General features: G+C 45.8%; 1 protein-coding gene across 2 annotated transcripts in view; it reads right to left on the bottom strand.

Moving 5' to 3' along the window:
• The window catches only part of BTBD8 (BTB domain containing 8), a 100,653-nt gene that overhangs the window by 43,565 nt on the left and 41,658 nt on the right, over positions 1-15,430 (bottom strand). For both annotated transcript variants that reach the window (XM_069737558.1, XM_069737559.1), the window contains 3 exons: positions 12,717-12,805; positions 12,452-12,554; positions 8,740-8,922 (listed from right to left, as the gene is read on the bottom strand). In XM_069737558.1, coding sequence (XP_069593659.1) covers positions 8,740-8,922; positions 12,452-12,554; positions 12,717-12,805 — 375 coding nt within the window. The remainder of the gene's footprint in view (positions 1-8,739; positions 8,923-12,451; positions 12,555-12,716; positions 12,806-15,430) is intronic.

The raw sequence follows: 15,430 nt of genomic DNA, 5'->3' as shown, positions 1-15,430 counted from the left end.
GTCCAGTACCAGGTTTAAGTCCCATGCCTCCACAGGGGCCCTGTACGGCAGGACAGCGTGGGCTACCCCTTGAAAGAAGGTCTTAACCAGTGGCCGAGAGGCTAAGCGCAGAGACCTGACCCTTCAAGGAGCTAACAGCCAGGCCAGAAACCAGTCCTGCCTGAAGGAAGGCCAAAAGAGAAGGCAGGGAAAATACCATAGGCGGAACGCGGTTGGACTCGCACCAACGGAAGTAAGCCTTCCAGATGCGGTAGTAGATCCTGGAAGACGAAGGCTTCCGAGCCTGAATCATGGTGTGAATCACCCGGTCCGAAAGACCGGACGCTGTTAGAACCGCGGTCTCAACAGCAACGCCGTTAAACTGAGTGACCGAGAATTCGGGTGGCAGATCGGACCCTGGGACAGCAGATCGGGCCTGTCTGGAAGGCGCCAGGGAGCATCCGCGAGAAGGTTGACGAGCTCCGCGAACCAAGCTCTCCTGGGCCAAACCGGGGCGATCAGGATGACCGGCACCCCTTCCGCTTTGATCATCTTCAACAGTTTGGGAAGTAATGGAAGGGGTGGGAACAGGTAGGGCAGCTCGAACTGTGACCAAGGAATGGCCAGAGCATCGACGCCCACTGCGAGAGGATCGCGGGACCTGGAGACGAACTGCGGAACCTTCCTGTTGATTCGAGACGCCGTGAGATCCACGTCCGGAGTCCCCCATCGAAGACAAATCTGATGGAAGACCTCCGGATGCAAGGACCATTGCCCTGCCGCGAGGCCCTCGCGGCTGAGGAAGTCGGCGGCCCAGTTGTCCACATCGGGGATATGCACCGCGGATATCACCGGAACCGTTGCCTCTGCCCAAAGGAGGATCTTGGATACCTCGGCAAGGGCCAAGGAGCTCCGGGTCCCCCCCTGATGGTTGACATATGCCACAGCCGTGGCGTTGTCCGTCTGAATCCGGACTGGAAGGCCCCTGAGGATCCTTTCCCAGTGGCGGAGGGACAGGAAGATGGCCGAATTTCGAGGACATTGATTGGCAGAGATGACTCCTGCAACGAACAACGGCCCTGAACCGTCAGGTGGCGAAAAACCGCACCCCAGCCGATCAGGCTGGCATCCGTTGTCACCACCTGCCAGTGAACTGGAAGGAAGGACCTGCCCTGGGAGATGAGAGGTGACGTCAGCCACCAGTTGAGAGACCGCTTGGCCCGAGAAGAGAGTCTGATCGGCCGATGCAGGGAGAAGACAGACCTGTCCCACTGAGACAGAATGGCTTGCTGAAGGGGTCGTGAATGAAATTGGGCGAAGGGAATCGCTTCCAATATAGCTACCATCCTCCCCAGAACCTTCATGGCCGATCGGAGGGAGGGAGGCCGAGGACCCTGGAGCAAGCGTATGTCCCAACAAAGAGTGGATCTCTTGTCTTTGGGAAGGAAGACTCTGCTCTGACGAGTGTCGAAAAGCATGCCCAGAAAGATGATGCGCTGAGAAGGAATAAGGCAGGACTTCTTCCGGTTGACCAGCCACCCGAAACGGGCTAAGGTGTCGAGAACAATGGACAGGCTTTCGTGAGCCTGAGAAAAGGACAGAGCCTTGATGAGGATGTCGTCGAGGTATGGAAATAGGACCAGGCCTCTGACTCTCAAGATGGCCATCAGCGCCGCCATGATTTTCGTGAACACCCTTGGAGCGGTTGCGAGACCAAACGGCAGGGAGACGAATTGAAAATGTTCTCGTTGCACTGCAAAGCGCAGGAAACGGTGATGTCTGGGAAATATCGGAACATGGAGGTAGGCGTCCTGGATATCTATTGAGCATAGAAATTCCTGAGCCTCCATGGAAGCAATTACTGAACGAAGGGATTCCATCCTGAAGTGTCTCAGGCGAACTCTCCTGTTCAGCAATTTGAGGTCCAGAATGGGGCGAACCTTGCCGTCTTTTTTCGGTACCCCAAAAAGGTTCGAGTAGAAACCCGTGAACCGTTCTTTTTCTGGGACGGGAATGATTACCCCGGATTTGAGCAGAGAAGTGATGGCTGCGAAGAAGCCCGGAACTAGAGCGGGATCTCTTGGAGGACGGGATTGGAAGAAACGATCCCGGGGTCGGGAAGCGAACTCTATTTTGTATCCCGAGGATACAACTTCCCTGACCCATGCATCCTCTACTGCGGAAATCCAGACCTGAAAAGGAGAAGATGGCCGCCCAATCTGGGAGTTGGGCTGGAGTCTTGCCGAGAGTCATGCGGAGGTGGATCTTCCAGTCCTGGGCCTGGAGGATCTACCCTGGGAGTAGCGAGGACGCCAGGACGGAGTGGGCCTAAAGGACACCGCCTTCTTCTCTTGACGTGCCTGCGGCCTCTGGTGCTGCTGGGAAAAGGAGTTTGCCACAGCGAAGCGACGAAAAGGCCGAAAAGAGCGAAACTGCCGTCTAGGAGGAGGACGACGAGGCTTAGCCTGGGGGAGAAGAGAACTTGTACCCCCGGTGGCGTCCTTAATGATTTGGTCCAGCTGGGAACCAAAGAGATGAGAGCCCTGGAAGGGCAGACTAGTGAGGGACTTCTTGGAAGACAAGTCCGCCTGCCAGGCCTTGAGCCAAATGGTCCGCCGAATGGCAACGGCATTGCTGGAAGCCTGAGCCGCACAAGACGCGACATCCAGGGAGGCGGAGACCAGGTATTCACCAGCATGGGAAATCTGGTTGGCAAGTTCCGCTAATTGCGCGGGAGGCGCCCCGTCCAGGATACCTCGCCGTAGATCCTTGGCCCATTTTGAGATGGATTTTGAGGCCCAAGTGGAAGCAAAAGCTGGACATAGAGCCGCTGAAGCCGCTTCAAAGGCAGATTTCGCAAAGGATTCTATAACTATCGTTAGAATCCTTCAGAGATGCTCCGCTGGACAGTGGAAGCACAGTGTTGGTGGACAGCCTGGAAACAGGGGGATCCACCGAGGGAGAGACCATCCAATTGGCGGTAAGTTCTGGTGAAAAAGGATATAACACCCCCAGGCGTTTTCCCCTCTGAAAACGTCTGGTCGGATCCTCTCTCTCTGGACAAGATTTCCTCGAATTCAGGATGAGGAGCGAAAAATTTAGAAGGTGGTTTGGCCCGTCTAAACGAAACCGCCTGATCTGCGGGTTCCGTAGAGGGATCCTTGATGCCACAGGTTTGGTTTATTGCCTCAATGAGATTCTGGACCGTCTCCCTCATGGTGGCGATTTGGTTAGGATCCAGCTCCGAAATATCCTCCGAGGGCGCATCAGATAATGCCTCGCCTGACTCAGGGGAGGAGGATGGGGGGGGCATCGACCGCAGGGGAGGGCCGTGTGGCGAGATAGAGCGAGAAGAGGACTCAGACCGACGTTCCTGTCTGGACCTTTTGTGGCTTATCAAGGAGGGTTCGGGCGGCGGTTCCTGCGACCCGCTGGCCACTGCGGGGGTCTGCAGGGGTAACCGATCCAGCGCGGACACCAGGGTTTGAGACACCCGTGTTAGATCAGCCACCGATTGAGACAGAGAGGAGGCCCAGCCTGGGATGGGGGTATCACTCTCGGGCGGAACGGCCGGGGGTCCTGGGCGGTGGGAACATTCGGGTTGCTGCAGGACTGACATAGCGGAGAGGACTGACCTGAGGGAAGTTTGCTGTTACAGGACGAACATGCAAAGTACTTGACTAAGACAGAAGATGAAGAAGTAGGGGGGCGAGAGCTGCCCCCTTTAGAGTTAGACATTTTGATAGGTCCCTGAAGAAATGCCAGTGGGTTAGGGGACAGTGGGGCAGAGGGGGGTGTCAGTCTGCAGTGCAGAGCTACTCACGGCAGATGAAAACGGAATCTCGAGGAAGCTGACCGGCTTGATGGAATGGACCTCCGGCAGAAAGTAGTCCCTCTGGCAGGAGGTATGGGCTCCTGCCGCAAACTGGATCAGTGGAGGTGCCGAGCTGCGAACGTGTGCTGTGGCGACAGGTGTCTGCAGAGGAACCTCGTGTTCCAAGATGGCGCCGGTGGGTGGGGAAAGGGGCGGGACTAGTGCCCCTGCCACAGAGAGGTTGTCGGGCAGGAGAAAAGCCCACCTGACGAAGAGGAAAAGGGGGCGGAGACCGGCGCCGGAAGTAGGCCCCGGCGGAAGCCGGGGCCTAAATTACAAATGGGTGCCGGAGAAGGCCGCAGCGTCTGGTGGAAGAAATGGAACGGCGCGGCAGCTAGGACGCCGAACACCGCGGCAGACGCAAAGCGGTGTGGTGGCCTGCAAGCCGCCGTGCAAAGGTGGGCTGGACGGTCGCATACAGCGGCCGGGAACAGCGCAGCTGCAGGGACCCGCAGCGGTGCGGCGGCTTAGCAGAGCCGCCGCAAGAAAATTAATGAACGGCCGCTTACAGTGGCCGGGGCCGGACAGCCGCAGGCAGTGCGGCGCACGGAGAAAGGCCGTGCTAGTACACCGTTGAGAGCGGCCGGAACAGAGTGCATGGCAAGGTATTGTAGCGAGCTGCGCCGGGCACAGGGGCAAGGCGGCCGCTGCCACAGAAGCATTGCGGCGGCTGAAAGAGATGGGGCCCAGCTCGGGAAAGGACCCCTTACCTCTGCCCAGCAGGGAAGGTGACTGCACCTGAAACCCCTAAATAAGGCACCTCCTTAGGGACCGTTAGGGAAAATACTCACCTTAGACATCCCACGCCGGTACTAACCTGGAAGGTATCAGACGTCCAGGGGCTGATGGACGTCCTCGTCTCCGCAACCGACAGGCTCTGGTGGGCGAGTGGGTGGGGGACGGAGCCAGGACCGGACTTCTGAGCACACTTGTGTGCTAGGATCTTGGTCCTGGAGAGGGATCTATGAGGATACGGGGTGGCAGTACACGCCGTACTCATAGTACGCATTGTGGGAGTACAGGTGTGACTGTTCACCCTGTATCCCTTCCGGAAAACCTGAAAAGAAACGACGCACATTGAGGTAGATAAGGGTCTAATGAAAGACCCGTGTCCACCTCCTACTGACACTAAGCTAAACTGAAGAGTTTAATGCCAGTCGGTGGGGTGTACACTGCAGAGGAGGAGCTAACTTTTTTATTTGCATAGTGTCAGCCTCCTAGTGGCAGCAGCATACACCCATGGTTTCTGTGTCCCCGAATGAGAGGCAATAAAGAAAGAAAAAGCTTTTGTAGATGCAATTCTTCCTATTTTTGGAATTTTGTTTCAATCCTCTAGTTGTCGCATCTTCGTGATCTTGGTGCCGTTTTTAGACTTTAAGGCCTCGTTCAGTATTCAGTCAGTATTTTACATCAGTATTTGTAAGCCAAAACCAGGAGTGGGTGATAAATACAGACGTGGCGACGTGTTTCTAGTAAACTTCCCCTCTGATTGCTCCACTCCTGGTTTTGGCTTACAAATAAAGAGTTACACCTATAAACCGCACCTAAATCATTATTACGCCAGGCAAATAGTCATAAATACACCAAAAAAAAAAGCACTAAGCGAAAAAGTAATAAAATATATAAATTATTTAGGATCATTGTAAGCCGAAGTGGTCACCCCTGGACGAAGCTTTCCTGAGCGAAACGTGCGTCGGGTGTCGTGGGTCCCTGGCTGGTGGTTTATACTGGGTAAATATGTTCCCTTTACTTGCTTTTTTCTAATGCTGTTATTATATCCTCTGATGCTTCGGCTTACAATGATCCTGAACCCTTAAAAATGTTACTATTTGTTGATACTTATATTTATTCCTAGCAGGTACTTTGCACCTTATCTTCATATAAACTATTATTTTATCATATATATGCACTGGCTTTGGGTTCATTGTCATTGATGGCTGTGGTATCAGGTGTATTATTAATGTTTTATATATAAGTCCTTTGAACATGTGATTACTTTGCTGTCATTATGATGATGCTGATATTGTGAAGGTTACTCCATATTGACTGTTACCACTTTTTCCAGCCATACCTTGTGGTTTTTCAGTATTTTTTGGTTCCCCTTGGTTATGTATGGTATTTACTTGATTGATTTTATTGGTGTTATAATAAAATTTATATATTTTATTACTTTTTCGCTTAGTGCTTTTTCTTTGGTGTATTTACAAATAAAGAGGTAAAAAAAAAAACCTCAACAAATACTCTACATATGCACATGGCCTAAGGGTATGTGCACACTATGCAGATTTGGTGCAGAATTGGTGCAGAACTGCAGCAGATTTTTCTGCTGCAGAACTGCACTGTGATTTACAGTACAATGTAAATCAATTTGAAAAGAAAACGGCTGTGCACATGGTGCAGAAAAATCTGCGCAGAAACGCTGCAGATTTCAAAGAAGTGCACGTCGCTTCTTTTGTGCAGTTCTGCAGCGTTTCTGCGCAGATTTTTCTGCACCATGTGCACAGCTTTTTTCTTTTCACATTGATTTACATTGTACTGCACAGAAACTGCGCAGAAACTGCGCAGAAACTGCATCAAATCTGCAGATTTAGTGCAGAAAATTCTGCACCACATTTCCTACGTGTGCACATGGCCTAAATGTTTCAGTGTTTCTCTGTCCTGTATGTTTATTTTCACTTGAGAAAAATGCCGGTTCAGTAATAATAATAATAATAATAATAATAATAATAATAAGTGATAATAAAAATCTTCCAATTCATCACAGCAAGAGTATTTTATTCCAGCAGTGCTGACTATTTTACAGTGAACTTGTCATGACTTATCACTATGAAACTGCCCCCAGTGTCATGCTAGTGATGTACATATCCTATGTGCTCATGCTCCACAGCCGCAGAGCGTCAGTGGCCACATGACAAATTATGCGCTATGCGTGCCTGTCTTCCCGCTCGCCACGCTGATGCTCAGTGTCACAAAGGATATGAAGCTGGAACGTACACCCAGATTCAGTGTGCATGCCTGGAATGCTGAACAGTATTGAGCAAGTGCGGGATCCGCTGGGAGATTGCGGTGACGTAGGGAGCAGTGACTGTAAAGAAAGCTAAGGGTATGTGCACACGTAGAATGGTTCACTGCGGATTTTTCTGCAGCAGCTTTGATAAATCCGCAGGGCAAAAACACCATGTTTTTCCTGCGGATTTACCGCGTTTTTTGTGCGGATTCCACTGCGGTTTTACACCCGCGGTTTTCTACTATGGAGCAGGTGTAAAACCGCTGCGGATTCCGCACAAAGAATTGACATGCTGCGGAATGTAAACCGCTGAGCTTCCGCGCGGTTTTTTCTGCAGCATGTGCACTGCGGATTGCGTTTCCCATAGGTTTACATTGTACTGTAAATGCATGCGAAACTGCTGCAGACCCACAGCTGCGGAAACGCTGCGGATCTGCAGCAAAATCTGCAGCGTGTGCACATACCCTAATACGATGGACATGGAGAATTTCAAATTTGATTGACAGTGACTAATAAGCTAGAGCTGCCCACCCCAATGACTTAAACAAGGTATGTCGGCAATAATCAAAACATAAAAAGTGATTTTTGCACAAAAAATTGGGACGCTTTGCTTGAGACAAACATGTTAGTGATGCAATGTGCATCATTAACATGGCATTGGGAGCAGTTTAATAGAAATAAAGGAGGTGACCGGTTCCCTTTAAACACATTTTGTCCACCTTGGCGAAATTCTTAAGAGTGTTGGCAGAATGTAGAGAACTCATGAGGCAAGAATGAGGGATGGGATATGGAGAAGTGCAGTACTGTGGAGTGCTTTCCAAATTTCAATTGTATCCAAAAGTAAATAGGAGACCAATAGAGTTGAGCGAAAAGATTTGCAGTACCCTGATCCAGTGACAAAGGTAATTTATGACCACCATATTAGAGCCCTCCGAACCTCCTCCTAACGGCAGGCATCCCCTGCTACCTTTTCTTATTCATGAGCTTGACGTGACATCATCGTTGCAGTACGACGCATGGGCATCGTCAGGTCTAGTAATGAAAAGAGGCGCTGGGGATGCTACCAGACATGAGTAGGTTCTGGTGCATGGACCTCAGGCTAATGATATGGCTGCTGCACCAATGTCCTGCAAATCTTTTTGCTTCACTCTAGAAAACAGAGACTGGCACAAGGAAGAGGTATTGAAATTGGTGTGATGGGGGACAAAAGTAAGACTTGGTTGTGGAATAGTAAGCATGCAGAAGTTGGAGAGTGAAAACATTAGTATTTAGTTACAAGATGGAGGAAACACAAGAAGTTCAGATTTTGAATGATTTAGTTTAAGATAGAGTGGATAGATAATTGCTGGTTTTCTTTGCGTTGTGTATTCACAATAGAATAGGCAACTCATGCCACCCTAACCGATGACTGCAAATTATGAATGTTTAATGTCTTGCTATCTGTAAAAGTTGGTATTCAAGAAAAAAAAGTTATTCCAATGAAAACCAGTAGACACTATCTGTATAGGTCTGCAGCCCATTCATGTAGGGGTTTTAAAGATTAATGTATTACATGGACTTTTACAGTGGCTGTCATTCTGTATTTTACACGTAATCATGGCCCTTATACTAATGACCATTTACAAAAAGTAGAAAAGAAAAAAAAAAAAGTTGAAAAGTTAACTCTCAATACTCAACGGAGTTTCCCTACTGGAAATGGTTCACCTGCTATACATAAGTGTGCATAGAGAGCTGCAGCATTAAATGATCCAGGAATGTATAAATTAAAACCATTTTACTTTAAAAAAAAAAAAAAAAAATTAGGACTAAATATATATATATCTTACAGTAGGCTACAAGGAATAGACAAATATAAACACATAATTTACTTAGCTTTTACCTGTAACAAGTGAGCAAAACTTTCACTTTTCATTATTTGGGAGAAGTTTGCCACCATAAATTTCACACATTCCTCCTGCAATTCTGATGCCAAACTCCGTGCCCTTTCTGCCCACTTCACTCCAGGAAGACTGCTGATCAGCCTGTCACTTTCCATCAACAGAAAAGCTGCATTCCTGTAAGACTGAACAACAAAATAGATTTTGTGAAGAAACTCTGCAAGTAATTTACAAAGAAAGCGCCCGGCACCATCTGCTTTGTTAATAGTGGAAGCACTAACACTTTGGGGGGGGGGGGTAGGAGCAGACAATATGGCATGTCAGACTTCACAGTCTTTGGTATACGCAACAGTGTGCCATGATTAAAAAAAATAAAAAATAAAAATGTGCTAACAGAACGACAGTCAAGTTAACAGACAATAGAAAAGGTGCAGAATCCTCCGCCTGACTGACAACACATCATTACATATTCTTACCCATCTTTATTGCGACTTAACCCCTTCATGACCTTGGGATTTTTCGTTTTTCCGTGTACGTTTTTCGCTCCTCTCCTTCCCAGAGCCATAACTTTTTTATTTTTCCGACAATTTGGCCATGTGAGGGCTTATTTTTTGCAGGACGAGTTGTACTTTTGAACGACATCATTGGTTTTAGCATGTCGTGTACTAGAAAACGGGGAAAAAATTCCAAGTGCGGTGAAATTGCAAAAAAAGTGCAGTCCCACACTTGTTTTTTGTTTGGCTTTTTTGCTAAGTTCACTAAATGCTAAAACTGACCTGCCATTATGATTCTCCAGGTCAGTACGAGTTCATAGACACCTAACATGACTAGGTTATTTTTTACCTAAGTGATGAAAAAAAATTCCAAACTTTGCAAAAAAATAAATAAATAAATAAAATTGCGCCATTTTCCGATACTCGTAGCGTCTCCATTTTTCATGATCTGGGCTCGGTTGAGGGCTTATTTTTTGCACGCCGAGATGTCGTTTTTAATGATAGCATTTTGGTGCAGATACGTTCTTTTGATCGCCCGTTATTGCATTTTAATGCAATGTTGCGGCGACCAAAAAAACGTAATTCTGGCGTTTCTGATTTTTTTCTCGCTACGCCGTTTAGCGATCAGGTTAATGCTTTTTTTAATTGATAGATTGGGCGATTCTGAACGCGGTGATACAAAATATGTGTAGATTTGATTTTTTTTATTGATTTATTTTGATTGGGGCGAAAGGGGGGTGATTTAAACTTTTATATTTTTTTCACATTTTTTTTACTTTTTTTTTTTTTTTTTTTTTTTACTTTTGCCATGCTTCAATAGCTTCCATGGGAGGCTAGAAGCAGGCACAGCACGATCGCCTCTGCTACATAGCAGCGATCTGATGTTCGCCGCTATGTAGCAGAAAATCAGGTGTGCTGTGAGCGCCGACCACAGGGTGGCGCTCACAGCTACCGGCGATCAGTAACCATAGAGGTCTCAAGGACCTCTATGGTTACAATGTACAAGCATCGCCTACCTCCGATCATATGACGGGGTCGGCGATGCAGTCATTTCCGGCCGCCCGGCCAGATGCGGTAGTTAAATGCCGCTGTCTGCGTTTGACAGCGGCATTTAACTAGTTAATAGGTGCGGGCAGATCGCGATTCTGCCCGCGCCTATGACGGGCACATGTCAGCTGTTCAAAACAGCTGATATGTCCCGGCTTTGATGCGGGCTCACAGCCAGAGCCTGCATCAAAGCAGGGGATCTGACCTCGGACGTACTATCCCGTCCGAGGTCAGAAAGGGGTTAATATGTTGCTGGTTAACAATGTACCTGTTAGCAGGTCTTGCCTTGGTTTCTCTGGCTTAGAGCAGGAAGATCACACTCTGCCTACAGTCCCACCGAGGAGCACGAGCATCTCATTAATTGAAAATTTCTACCACAGATTACACAAGAACCACAAAATGTATTTCTTTACCCCAGGTGTCATTTTAATCAGTTTAACACTGCCAACCTGTCAATGTCTGCAGTTTACTAAGCAAAATCCTGCTGACCGGTTCTCTTTAAGGAAGTTGCATAATGATTTTTGGGGGGGCACTGAACTTTATCAGCATGAAAAAGTGACATCAAAAAGGCAGCAAATATGCAGCACAACTTGTTTTTTTGCAAGCAGCTTCTTTACTGCAAGGACAGCAGGTTTTGGTTGCAGAAAAAAAAAAGCTGCAAAAACGAAACGTGCAAACACAGCCTATGGGTCTGTATAAAAAACGGATCAGAAATCGAATCAAAAACCACCGATGAAACTTGGACCGATTTGCTCTTCTGAGAAAATCAGTTCAACATGTGCACGAATCCTTACACTGAAGTCTAAGGGGGAAGGGAAGATTGCTAGTGATGAGCGAATATACGCGTCACTCGAGATTTCTCGAGCATGCTCGGGGGTCTTGAGAGTATTTTTTTAGTGCTCGGAGATTTAGTTTTTATTGCCGCAGCTGAATGATTTACAGCTATTAGCCAGCATAAGTACATGTGGGGGTTGCCTGGTTGCTAGGGAATCCCCACATGTACTTATGCTGGCTAACATATGTAAATCATTCAGCTGCGGCAAGAAAAACTAAATCTCCGAGCACTAAAAAAATACTCGGAGGACCCCCAAGCGTGCTCGAGAAATCTCGAGTAACGAGTATATTCGCTCATCACTAAATTGAATGCACCTTGTGATCTACAATAAAAATCCAACGGAGATTGATTTTATGTTGCAATCCTGACAATCATTAGTCACACTGAGACACTACCATCTTCATGTTGTACAGCACAATTTCGAGGGATTCTATTAAAACTTTTCTCCTTCACCGATTGGCCACGATAGACACCAATATAATAACCTGTGTACTAATAGTGAGGCATTATTGGGGTGTGCTATGGGATGTTAAACTTCAATTTTGTTTACTTCTTCCATGTGTGATCACCATAGGATCATCGTCCTGTATCACGACACTTGTTTGGAAACCACACCCAAGTGAACGAAAGCCTAGATGTAGGCCGAGTTATATGTCATCTCGGCTATTTCTACCATCTTGATGTCTGCAGAAAGCAAATAATAATCTATTCTTGTACGGTATTTAGAATCGCTCCGAGACCCGAGCGATCACATTAACACCAGGATGACTGTCATTGCTGCACATTTTAAAACATGTCAGTCATTTGCAGACACTGGTCTCCACACTACTGGCACAGAGAATTAATTTTTGATCCTGGAGGCAGTGACCTATTTAAAAACCCTTGTTAACAAAAGACAGGAACAGAAACACTGAGCTAGCAGCTAATTTTAACTTTGATCTAAATAAATAGATTATAGATAATTCAGTTTATCCAGCGAGCGCCACATCTGCTGGGTAAGCAGAATTAACTCTGTCTATGATGTTGTACGATTCTATTAGGTTTTTTTTCTGGCTTCCGTTGAGACACTACCTTATGTTTGCAAAATTTATTATAAAAATACAGACAAAACTAAAGGATTTAGGCAGCATTGACAGGATACGAGGCAAATCTCGTTAGGTTCAGGATCCACATGCATCACTGACTGCGTCCAATTTAATATATTAGAAAAACTCTGGGGTAGCCAAAAGCGACTGAGCATGGAAACAAACGTTACTGCCCGAGACCACCAGTTTATCAATACTGCTGGACATCCTGCCATAAAATAGAGATAAAGACAATTATCTTATTTATACTCACAAGTGACTGAACCAAAACATTAAGGCAGCTTGTCTGCAAGTCGGCTGGCAAATTGGCAAAGCTTCGCTCACACCAACATTTCACAAAATACTTCTCAATCCATCTAATTTACGAGGGTGATAAAGCAAAAAGAAAAAAAGAAACATGTTATACAACTGGTATGTTTTGCAATATTAATCAGCATATGTAAATACACTTTCATCCAAGCTAAATGCAGCACAACATGCCTACAAAATACCATTTTTACATTTCCCCCTGGACTTACCGCATACATGAAGTATACAAAGGCTCCTCGCCCACAGAATGAGCAATATACAGACACTCCAACACAGACTGCTGCATCCCGACGACAGGCTAAAAACACAGGAAATAAAAATAAATGTAACTCAAAAGGAAGAGAGAAAATTACATTTCAAGTTTTTCGGAAAAACAATAACGAATATGATAGAAATAGATCACGTCAGCGTTATCACCAACAAACAGTTCTCACGATCCGATGGTAAAAAGTGTTTCTGAGATGGTTTACTTCCTACTGGTCCGGCTCAAGAAGCAAGTTTATTGTTACAAGAAAACAAAAGACTGTCTATAATCCTCAAAGACGGACACTCCTACAATATGTTTACCAGCCGTAAAAGGAACACAAACACTGGGAAGACGAGGTTACAATGTTTGTGCCGAAAGACCGGTTTAAAAGGACTTCTATGGGTTTTCACATACTGGACTCGCATAAGTGAAAGATGAATGCTTTGTGAAATCGATTATGGGACCATGTACCGTACATTGTTATGTGGAATAAAATAACGTAGTCTACGTAGCTGGAGGCCACACATCCACATCCGGTAAAATTTCAAGATTAAAGTACCTTGAGAATATAGATCTACTGGACACACGCTTCTTATCTCTTACATTATTTAAAAAAAAAAAAAAATTGAAATGGTGGAAAACCCTCTTTTTTTGTTGGTGTCATTGAGGTACACAGGACTACTAGGGGGCAGACACTAAGCACTACTTCCCCATCAACTATGCCCCTCTTGCAGGCATGGAGATAATGAGATTTAGCCCAACAGTAATCTTTATTTTTTTATATAGTGCTAGCATATTACGCAGCGCTTTACAGACATTATCACCGCTGTCCCCAATGGGGCTCACAATCTAAATTCCCTATCAGTATGTCTTTAGGCTGTGGGAGGAAGCCGGAGAACCCGGAGGAAACCCACGCAAACACTGAGAGAACAAACTCTTTGCAGATGTTGTCCTTGGTGGGATTTGAACCCAGGACCCCAGCGCTGCACCGCTAACCACTAAGCCACCGTAGGTAGGAGTCAGAAATGATGGATTGGCAGGTACAATTTTTTCTTGCCTTCTGTTAGGTTGGGAATACACAGATCGAAGATCATCCCGTTGCCTCTCTAGAGGGTAAGTAACCACACTGCTAACTATGCTACAACTAGAACAAAAACGTGGCACAGCTCAGATTGACTTTCCTGTAGCCCACCAACAATATGGTCTTTTAGAGTTATTATTTACTTCATTTAACAAATGTGGTCATTATGTTTCACAACTTCTCCTACTGCAAACTGAATAACTCAATGACAGAAGGAGGGTCACAGCTGGTAGGGGGAGAAAACGCCTAAAAGAGAAACCGTCACTTTAATTTCCATTTAATTAATTTGTTTCTTAATTTTTAAATCATATAAACTTTGTAACGTTGTAATTTATATCTGATCAGAAAAATTAGCTCCTTTCACCTCCTAGAATAACTATTCGCTCTATTCACCGAATTCAGATTTTCCATTGCCAAGATAAGATGATAGTTGGTGCTTTAAACATTCTATGGAGAGGAAAAGATACGAGAGGAGCTAAAGGCAGATACCGACATTTGCTACAAGTTCTTCTGAAACGTCAGTTACAGTTCTTCATAGGACTGAAGACAGATTTTACCCAAAAACTGAAAATTAATGATCAGTTGGGACGATCTGGAAGAAGCATATTTTTGTAATAAGATAGACTAGTTGGCCTGTACAAAATTTTCGCACATTGGTCGTCGGGGGTGCAGGCAATTTCCAAAAAAGCAAGCTGGTCAGAAGAAAGTCCATTAAACCCTTGTAACTGTCAGCTCTACGTTGTTTTTGATGTGTGCGAATACACGCTAACCTTGGACCCTTCTATTTTTACATAACTGTCTACAATGTACTGTTGAAATAATTTACCTGACGCATGAAGTATACTGAAACCATCTCTAACTGCGAACCAATAACAATAGTACTACAGTTGAGTAGTGACAGTTCGTACAGCTGAAGCATGAACATTGACATGTTGCCTTCCTTCACCGCACGGGAAAAGCAATGGGTAGCACATTGGATCAGAATGTGGATTCAAGTAAGATATTTTATGAAGTTGCCCATTTGATTTTGAGTAGATAGAAAAATCAAATTTGCCTGGTGGTGTCATAACTAAGAAACACAGCTGCCACTTCCGTTAGATCTGCCTGGATGGAATGCATTAGTAGTAGTAGTAAATGGTAATTGCAACTGAGAAGCATCAGGTGAGACATCTTTGATATACTTGAACATGTGTGCATAAGGGTTATGGTTTGTTAGCATGGTTTACAATGTATCCATTAAATCTTGTCGACATTTTCTATTGGCTGGATTGTCAATACGATGCTGCAATGCAGCGACAAAAATCGAGAATGAAAAGGCCTGCGTAAGTTGGGTTAACCCCTTCAGGTGGTTGTAAACATCCCACCATGCGATAAACCTGGCCATGTATTTTGAAACAATATGGCCCCCTACCAGGAATATTGAGAAGCGTTCACTTGAACTGATGCAAAAGCCAAAGCATTATTAAATTGCCCTATATTTAGTAAATAGTTTTGAGCTACGTGATCATTCTTTTCAATAGGTGTCTGAAGTTCTTTACAAACAGTAATGGCATGTAATTGAACCTTTCCCTTGTGGAAGCAGATTGGTCATGACC

This window comes from Ranitomeya imitator, chromosome 8 (genome assembly GCF_032444005.1).
Source record: "Ranitomeya imitator isolate aRanImi1 chromosome 8, aRanImi1.pri, whole genome shotgun sequence".
In the NCBI taxonomy this organism is placed as follows: domain Eukaryota; kingdom Metazoa; phylum Chordata; class Amphibia; order Anura; family Dendrobatidae; genus Ranitomeya; species Ranitomeya imitator.
This window is presented reverse-complemented; position numbering and strand designations above follow the sequence as displayed.